At 37.1% G+C, this 9,244-nt stretch overlaps 1 protein-coding gene across 3 annotated transcripts; it reads right to left on the minus strand.

The window, feature by feature from the left end:
* Positions 1–547: 547 nt before the first annotated feature.
* LOC106943057 (glutamine synthetase-like) lies at positions 548–7,472 on the minus strand. Of its 3 annotated transcripts, none has more exons than XM_015026404.1 (8): positions 7,143–7,472; positions 7,019–7,040; positions 5,262–5,436; positions 4,510–4,671; positions 4,293–4,439; positions 3,301–3,428; positions 2,175–2,374; positions 548–1,566 (listed from the first exon to the last, which is right to left on the minus strand). In XM_015026404.1, exons 3-8 carry the CDS (start codon positions 5,428–5,430, stop codon positions 1,269–1,271), a joined length of 1,104 nt encoding a protein of 367 aa, XP_014881890.1. In that variant the 5' UTR covers positions 5,431–5,436; positions 7,019–7,040; positions 7,143–7,472; the 3' UTR covers positions 548–1,268. The 3 variants fall into 3 exon arrangements, with proteins under 3 accessions (XP_014881890.1, XP_014881889.1, XP_014881891.1); XM_015026403.1 differs by lacking the exon at positions 7,019–7,040 and adding an exon at positions 6,768–6,955 and having other exon boundaries at positions 7,143–7,470; XM_015026405.1 differs by lacking the exon at positions 7,019–7,040.
* Between the last annotated feature and the right edge of the window lie 1,772 nt (positions 7,473–9,244).

Genomic DNA, 9,244 nt, shown 5'->3' on the forward strand with positions numbered 1-9,244 from the left:
CCACCATTAAGTTTTTTCATTGCGTTTGGATGACATTTGCTATTGTTTCATATTCATTATATGCCTCTTTTTCACTGTTGTTGTCTATTTGGGGTCAGGTTAAACATATTTAGTGTTCTTTGGCTGACAGAACTTTCTAAATATATTCTCAGCTTTTAGTTTTTTCAGATTTTATCATATTATAATAAAATTCAATTCATTTTAATGGTATTTTATGTGACAAATCAACATTAAAAGCTTTATCTAAAAAAAAGCCCAGCAACCTAAAATTAAGCAAATAAAATAGTCAGATTTTTTTTTCAAAATGGATATTTATTATAGATCCAAAACTAGAGATTTTTACGAAGGCGTATTACGGTTGTATTTTAAAAAACAAACAAAAAAAGGAGTAAATTTTCATAAACATTCTTCAAAAAACCAAAAAACAGAGGAAACTTTTCAGTTTGAAAAGTTTAAAATTTGCTAGAAAAAATTCAGAAATTCTGAGATTACTCAAAATTTCAGAGGTTTTGTTTTGGAAACGTACTCCTCCTTTTTTCTTTTTTCGAATACAATATTGTAGATTTTTCATGTCTGCTGTACTTAAAGCATCTAACTTTCTGTTTCTTTTTGGCTTGATTAAATATATTTATTTTCAGTGATAAGAACAGGATTTGGGTGATTTTTTTTCCCAAAATATTTGCTATATTTAGTCAAGTTCAATAAATTAAATTACGAATGTACCGATACAAAAGTTTGGGCCGATATTGATATCCGATATCAATATTTCTTTTGTGGTTGATAACTGATAGTATTTACATTTCACTTTTGTTCCGACACCTTTGAAAAAAAACTCCCAACCAGAAATGGATAAAAGATAAATGTTGGTTGTTTATTACTCAGACCGATACCAATATGTTAAAAAAAAAAAGACTGATATTGGCCGATACTGATGTTGAGGTGGGTTTATCATGCATTACTAAATTAAATTAAAGCTAATTTGGTCGTCTTTTCAGTAAAAGTCTGTGGGTAAACATGGTTTGTTATAAAACAGAAACACTTTGTGTTTTACTTTACATTCTCCATTGTAATAAAATTAATTCATTAATCATTTTACCCTTTTTACCCCTTTTCTGCATCTATCAGCCAAATTTGTATAATTTTTTAAATGCAGATGGGGGCCACACAAAATGACGGCACTTTGAACACCCGTAAGTCAAAAACAATCACATTTATCTCCCTTCACTCTGCAGTGTGAAAGCAGCCTAAGCTAACTCCTCTATCTTGCTCTATTCTTCCGTTGGATCGAGGAGGCAGGTTTGAGCGATTGCCATGGTAACGGTGTAGGGGTCGCAGTTAGCTGCAGGGCGGCGGTCCTCAAAGTAGCCCCGCTTGTCCTTGCCCACCTGCCGCGGGATGCGGATGCTGGCGCCGCGGTTGGCCACGCCAGCGGAGAAGTCGTTGATGCTGGAGGTTTCGTGCAGACCGGTGAGGCGCCGCATGTTGTCCGTTCCGCCGCGCGGGTCGTACACCTCGATGTGCTGCTTGTGCTTTTTGCCCAGCTTCTCAATGGCCAGCTCAATGTACCTGTCAGGAGAGGGAGAGAAGAAAGAGCTCGACTCATTATTTTTAAGTCGGAATTGAAGATGTTTGCGCTTTTAAAAGGGGTTCATGCTAATTAAATTAAAATTCTGCATAGATCTAAAGTAATAACCTACTTTAAGCACATTTAAATAAAAAAATGTCTTGTGAAATAATCTGCCAATGGAACTAGAACTGGGTTGCTAGGTGACAGGTTGGGGTTGCTAGGTGACAGGCTGGGCTTGGCTGGGGTTGCTAGGTCACAGGCTGGGCTTGGCTGGGGTTGCTAGGTAACGGCTCAGTGAAATAGTCTACCAATGGAACTAGAACTTTTTCATTAATATTAAGGAATTATTGACAGAAAATCTCCTATTTCTTGCTGAAAAGCTATCTGTAAGTTAGATTTGTCTAATTTTAAGTGTACTAAGATATTTGCATTAGAAACTAGACTAAAAATAGTTTGTAAGATTTTGTGTTTTTACAGCTCTTTATAAGCAAATACACCACTTTAATCAATTCCAAACCCCACATGAACCCATTTTTGTTACAATGAAGGGATATTTAGCTTTATGATGAAGCAAATAAAAATCATGTATTTATAAATATCTACTCACTTCAGTCCTTCTTCTTCCCTCATCTGCTGGGTGCTGACGTTGGTGTGGCAGCCTGCGCCGTTCCAGTTGCCTGTTATCGGCTTGGGGTCCAGGGTGGCGACGACCCCAAAGTCTTCACACACACGATGCAGCAGGAAGCGCGCCACCCAAAGATGGTCGCCCATCTCAATGCCTTTACAGGGACCCACCTGGAACTCCCACTGGACAGGGAGACAGTCATGTTACAGCAGGAGTGTCCAAAACAGTGAAAGTAGTGCCAAAAAACACCAACAACCTAAAATCTATTATTGTACATTCAAAACCTGAAGGGGATTTTTAGATTGGTGAATTAGGGCCTATGTAGATTTAAAAAACAAAACAAAAAAAAGTTTTTTTTTCCCACAAATTCAGAAATGCTCTGGGGAAAAAATTGGGAATTTTTCAGAGTTTGAAAAGTTAGAAATTTGCTAGAAAAAAAAATCTGAAATTTTCTCAAATTTTCTAGAAAAAATGTCAAAAACATTTGTGAATTTGAACAGCTGAAAAATCTCAGACGTTTTATAGAAAAATGTCAAGAATGTTCACATTTTAGAAATTTTCTGAGTTTGAAAGTTTTTGTAGGTTTCTGAGCTTAATCTCAAAATTTCCGGGTTTTTGAGCTGGAAACTTTCTCCTCCTTTTTTCTTATGCACCGTCATAAATTTTGCACATTTTCAGTTTCTTTTGGGCTCGACTGAAAAAATGTATTTTCAGAAACAAGAACAGGATTTGGGTCACTTTCTTTTAAAATGTTTTCTATACTTAGTCAAGTTTAATAAATTAAATTAAACCTGATGTGGGGACGTCAAAGCCATCTTTTCAGTAAAAGTGTCTTGGTAAACATGGCTGCTTATAAAAACACAAACACGTTTTGTTCTTCTTTACATTTTCCATTGTAAGAAAATGATCTCAATAATAATTTTACCCTTATTACAAATTAACAGTCTCCATCTACATCAGTTGGTATCATTTTTGAATTGTAGCGGGAGGCCGCACAAAATCAATCCAAGGGCCACAAAAGGCCCACGCGCTGCACTTTGGACACCCCTGAGTTAAAGGAACCATTTCGATGATTCAGTTTGGTTGTTTCTACAGGCTGCTGATCTACCTGAGACGGCATGACTTCAGCGTTGGTGCCGCAGATCTGGATGCCGGCGTAGAGGCAGGCTTTGTAGTGGCACTCCACCACGTCCCGTCCGTACGCGTGGTTCGCTCCGACGCCGCAGTAATACGGGCCTTAAGGTGGAGGAAAAACTAAATCTGTAAAACTAAAGTGGCTCAAAATGGAAAAATATTTATTTGGTTTATTTTTTCCTTTCTTGTAACATCGGGAATGTTGGAAAGTTTGTTTCTTTAACTGTAGAAAATCATGAGGTACCTGCTTTGACCGTTTCGTTTTAGAGAGATGTGAATGTGAAACAAATCAGATGCACTGATTTTAAAAAATAACATAGTTCCAGAGTTGGGCAGTAACTAGTTACATTTACTTGAGTAACTTTTTAGAAAAAAAAATACTTTTAGGAGTACTTTTACTACGCTGTAGTTTGGGTAATTTTATTTTAAAGTATCTGTACTCTGTAACGTCTTAAGATTTTCTACCCACTGAATGACAAACAATAACTGTTTTAACCAAAACTCCACCAGACACAGACACACACCTGCAGTTTTATTTTAAGTTTCTGAAGTTTTTTACTAAAATAAACTGATTTGGGAAAATTTTATTTTGCCTGATTTAGTTATTTATATGAATTATCATCATTTTAGTCTTTAAAATAAATAAAAAATCCACTTAACTTTGTATTTTGGTCTGTCAGTTTATGTAAATTTTAAATATTAAATGATTGATAATTTGATCAGTTAGTACCTGAATAGACGTTTCACCAAATACTTTCTATTTTTACTTATCCCTCTACTCACTTCTGTTTAATGTGCAAATTTTAAGCTTTTCTTTGTTCTTCAAAATAAAAGAGGAACTTTGACTTTATAATTTACTCTAACCATAAAATAAACACATTTTAACCTAAAACATGATGAAATCCCAGTAAAATAAATGTAAATTGTGAATATTTTTCCCTGCAGCTCTCTGGAGCGCTGCTTCACCTTGTGGTGCTGGGAACCCTTTTGAAGGCCAGCTGAACGGATGCCCGTCTACCCCCAGCAGGGTGTACTCCTGCTCCATGCCGAACCACAAGCAGTGCTCCTTCACCTGCTGCATCACTTGGTTGCAGCTGTGGCGATGGTTGGTTTCTGGAGGAGAAGGAGCCGAATGAAACGCAGCACAACTCGTTTCTCCAAATGTAAGCGGAGGTGGACGTACCGGCAGGAAGGCGGTTGTATTTGAGGACTTCACAGAGGACGAGTTTGTTGGGGTCAAGGGTGAAGGGATCCCTGAACATGCGGACTGGGATGAGGTACATGTCGCTGTTGGAGCCTTCGGCCTGGTAGGTGCTCGACCCGTCGAAGTTCCACTCTGGGATTTCTGATGAGGAGAGGAGAAAAGCGTTACGCCCCCATCACCCTGCTGCAGGGCAAAAAGCTGCTAGCGAACAATGACTAGCTTTGGTTTTAGCTGTTATTTTTTACGATTATTTATGATTTGATTTTATTATTTTTATTTTAATAATTTCTTCCAACTCTTCTAAATTAAACAATTATCAAGCTTTATAATTTAGAAAGATTAATATTGACAGTGTTTTTATATTAATATTATATTAATTTAATATTACATTATATTAATATAATGTAATATTATATTAATATTATATTAATATAATATTACATTATATTAATATAATGTAATTATATTACGTTATATATGTGAATTATTAATATTTTTGAGATATCTTTTAAAATATGCACATATGCTGTCATAACTTGCCTAATAATTTATTTAAATACATTTTTGTAATTGTAATAAATATCATATAATTATCGTACAGGAAGACCTTAATGAGTTAATTAATGTTTATCATTTTTATTTATCTTCATCACTTCCAGCCCGTATTTAACATATTTGCTTTTCTTAAAGAGGCCGTTTTATTAATAAGATCACTTTATTTGTATGTTCACCTTCGATGCAGGTGGGTTCTGAGTCCAGGGTCCTGGTCTTGTTGCGCAGCCCCTCTCCGGTGCCGTCCACCCAGATGTAGGTGACCTGGCACTTCCCGCCCTGACACAGGCCCATGTACTGCTGCCGGACCGCCTTGTTGAGCAGAGAGCTGCTGGACACAGACGCCATGGTTTCCTGCAGCCACAAACGTTTCACCAACACATTTTTACACCAATTCCTCCAATCAGCTTCTTTATTTCACAACATGGATCACACAAACACATGGATCATTTTTATTTTCATCAAATTAAATTAATCACAAACATATTTTTGCTTCCAATTCACTGAGAAACCCCTCCAGAGATATTTAAATAGACATATTCTTAATTTTTATGAGTAATTCTAAGCATAAAATTCAGCCAATTTGTGTCACTATAACCAAAAAAACGTTCAACAGACAGATCATTATAAAATGGTGCATATTTCTACAGAACAATTATACGTATTTTATGAAAATATAAATTAAAAAATCTGAAAAGTGTGGCATGCATTTGTATTCAACTTCATACAACCACATTTAGCTGCTGCTATGGTTTCTCCTGAAGATAATTGGATTTTATTCAGAGGAGTTAAAATCAGCTTTTGGAAGGCATAAATCTAAATGAACTGTTTTACAGGGGGGGGGAAGACATGCACATAAATCACAAAACAACATAAAATCCAACAATTTATTGACTTCAAGCCTCGTTTTGGTCTGAAAAGACAAAGAACATATTTGTAAAATAAAAACTTCAGAAAATTTTCCACAGACAGAAAGAATCACATCTATAAAGCGACAACCATCCACAGTCTCTGTTTTTATTCATATTTTAAATAAAAATTGGATGTGGAAAATAATTTAACTTCTTACTAATATTCAAAAGAAAACTGTTAATTTGCATTAAATCTGTCAGATCCTTATAAGTAGCTTTAAGTTTTGAGCCTGGAAGGCTTCCTTGTCATAATTTTTAGCAGTTTTTCTCAGATTTAGGTCAGGACTCTGGTGGGACGCCTCATAGTCCAATCAGGTCAAAATAAACAAAAATAAAAGATACTTAAGATACAACATAAATCTGTGCGAGAAAAGTTTAGATGTTGAAATAAACAGGGTTTGTTTACTCAGAGTTTGAAACTGATTTTCTGTCTCAGAAGTTTAACTGAACAGGATTAAAAGCAACAGACAGCGAACACCAGCCTGTGGGCTCTAATATAAGTCAGTGTGTCATCAGCATATGTGAACATTTCCAATATATTACAAAATCAGGACAAACCCAACATTACGTTCATATATTGTGAAATTTATGTCTATGTTTCTCTTTTCCTCCAACTATTTACTAACTATTGAACTATATATTCAACAAAATTCCCAAATTTACATGTAAATCAAAGGTTCAAACCAAAAATTAAAAATTATTAATCCACCAGTAACCCTACTGAGCAGGAGTTTGGTTTCTATGTTACATTTATTCTAAAACACTTGCACTTACGGTACGGCAGGTGGTTTCAGCTGTAGTCTCTGATGTACTTGTCGATCGAGAGAGTGTCGAGTCTGATCAGATCAAACCTGTTTAAGGTATTTAAACTTCCTGCAGGATGGCATTTCAGAGGCTCTTCGCAGGTGGAGGAGGAGTTACAGGATTTTCATTGAGTGCCAATGAACCCATTTGGTTGTTTTCTTTGAAAAACAAAGTCAGTCAGAGGTTAAAACAAAATTATCTGATGCAACAAAAACACATATCTGTAATTCTGACTCCTACAAGCTGGAAAAGCAAACAAAAAAAACTTCAAACTCAGCTAAGTTAACCGATAAGAACAGCGGAGGAGACGATAAAACCCAGGAGAGACGAAAACGAGCACCAAACCTGTGAGGCCTTCTGCTGATGCCGAGCGACTGCTGTTTGCTGAGCCGAGAGTCTCGCAGCTCACTGAACACAATTAGAGCGCAGAAGCTGCTGGACGTTCAGTTTCCGTCAGATTAGCTGTGAAGAGAGACGAGGCGGACAGAAATCCAGCGACTCAGTCAGAAAAACGGCTGAAGTCACACGAGACGCCAGAGAGGTGGAGGTGCAGAAGGAAGAACCACATCAACGTGATAAAATCAACACCACTCAACACGGGCATTACAATTAATAACTGGGTGACTTTATACGTCCAAGTACAAATACATTCACACATTCTAGGGGTGCACTGACTGCAGTTTTCTGGACGATCGCTGATTCTGATCTTTTAAAAAGCTAAACCTCCCGATTCCGATTTTAGCCGATACCAATTTTTTTGTCTGAAATGTTGCTCAGTATAGCAAGAGAGTTGTTGAGTTGGCAACACTGGGGTCACTTTTGTTAATTGAAAACGTGCAGGCATAACTTGGTGGGCAGGTCTGTCAATCAAACCTTTCTCACCGGAGAGAAAAAGAGGACAGTGGTGGATTCTTAGACCTTTGCCAAGCTAGATGAGATCAGTGGATAAGAAAAGCTTCGTAGGTAAAAATCGGCCGATCACCAATCTCCCAAATTTAAGGAAATCAGCACAAATAAATCAGTGCAACCCCAGTAAAAACCAAGCTGCTTTCTCATTGACTGGATTAAACAATCAACCAAGAACAATGGGGTGGTCTAAGAAAGAGAACTGGACACATGCTTGGTAAGTCTGGAGCCATTTGGACACTGAAGCATCACCAGATTATTCACATGTGTGACCATCAGGAAAAAGAGCCAAACTATCAATGTTAGATGAAAGGGAGCTGGTTGGTAAGAAGGGGAGTCCACCAAGCACCACCAAAGAAAAAGGAGCCCCTTCCTCCAAAATGGACACCTTCAAACTGGATAGAGATTTGACAAGCCAAATGACTTTTAGAGAGATGTTTGATTCACACACCTACAAACAAACCAGACCAAATGGTTTGCACCCAAATTAACTCCAGTTCAAAGTGGACTAAGCAGGTCTGATGTGAATGCACTCTATGAGTTACCCTGCATGTCTCAGTCAAAGAGAATGGAGTGGTTGGTTAAACCAGTTTATCCTGAAGAACGACTGGTGACTTACTCATGTGATTTTCTGTCAGAAAAGATGCCATTTACTGTAATCCTGCTCTCTATGCTGCAGATAATTACAGCTTTATTAACCTGTGAGTCCCTCTCTGACTCACAGGGTCCTTAAATATTTCCTTTAGCATGTTAATTTGAAGGTTTGTCAGAGAAAAGACACCAAGATTATAGACAGATTAAAATCCTATTTTCTCTTATTTTCAAGTTTCTCATGTATTCAATGACAGAAATGGAAACAAGTGGCATTTATACGGAGCCTGATTATCAAACACAATATGATGTTTGTCCAAAAAGAATGAACAAAACACTTACAAAGGATCTGTCAGTCTAAGAATCGAACTGGAAATTAATCTTTGTTTGCATTTATGATGCACTATCATTCACCATTTGACCACAGACTGGACACAAATCTTCTTCCTAATCTTCAGGGTTATGAAAAAAAAATCTAAATTTTTCCAGTTGAATTTTCTCCACACCTCGATATTTCTGAGCTTTTACCCTTCACAGAAACATTTCACCAAAATCATTTGTGATTCTGTGTCACCTAAGTATTTTCTTGTACATAATTATTATACTTAGCGTGTTTAACACCTGGTCGTTCAGTAGACTCGGTTTGATTGGGAACAGAAACTGCAACATTTGTTTCATTTTCAGACTGCATTGTGTCAAACAAACCAAACACATTGAAGAACCTGTTAACCTCCTCACCTGTGGTGGCGCTACACCAGGAACCACTGAAGGTAACAACACAAAAAGCTCTGAAGAAAACACTGAGCACAACCTCCTTCCTCACAAAAACTAAACAAATGGAGGAGCGTCAGTAGGACCAGTTTCTTTTTGTGTTTGGTAAAAGTCCACAAGACATTCCTCCATTAGCGCAAGACACTTGTGTTTGTTTCAGAGGTCGGACCAAGTCACTG

Source organism: Poecilia latipinna, unplaced genomic scaffold, assembly GCF_001443285.1.
Source record: "Poecilia latipinna isolate Pla-1442-1.1 unplaced genomic scaffold, P_latipinna-1.0 Scaffold4833, whole genome shotgun sequence".
Lineage (NCBI taxonomy): Eukaryota > Metazoa > Chordata > Actinopteri > Cyprinodontiformes > Poeciliidae > Poecilia > Poecilia latipinna.

Excerpts from the sequence above, each read along its gene's own strand:
- LOC106943057 (XM_015026405.1), bottom strand. The coding sequence starts at position 5,430 with ATGGCGTCTGTGTCCAGCAGCTCTCTGCTCAACAAGGCGGTCCGGCAG. Across the intron at positions 4,672-5,261 it reads AGAACCCACCTGCATCGAAG|AAATCCCAGAGTGGAACTTC; the intron begins GTGAACATACAA and ends TCTCCTCATCAG. Across the intron at positions 1,567-2,174 it reads AGGGAAGAAGAAGGACTGAA|GTACATTGAGCTGGCCATTG; the intron begins GTGAGTAGATAT and ends CTCTCCTGACAG.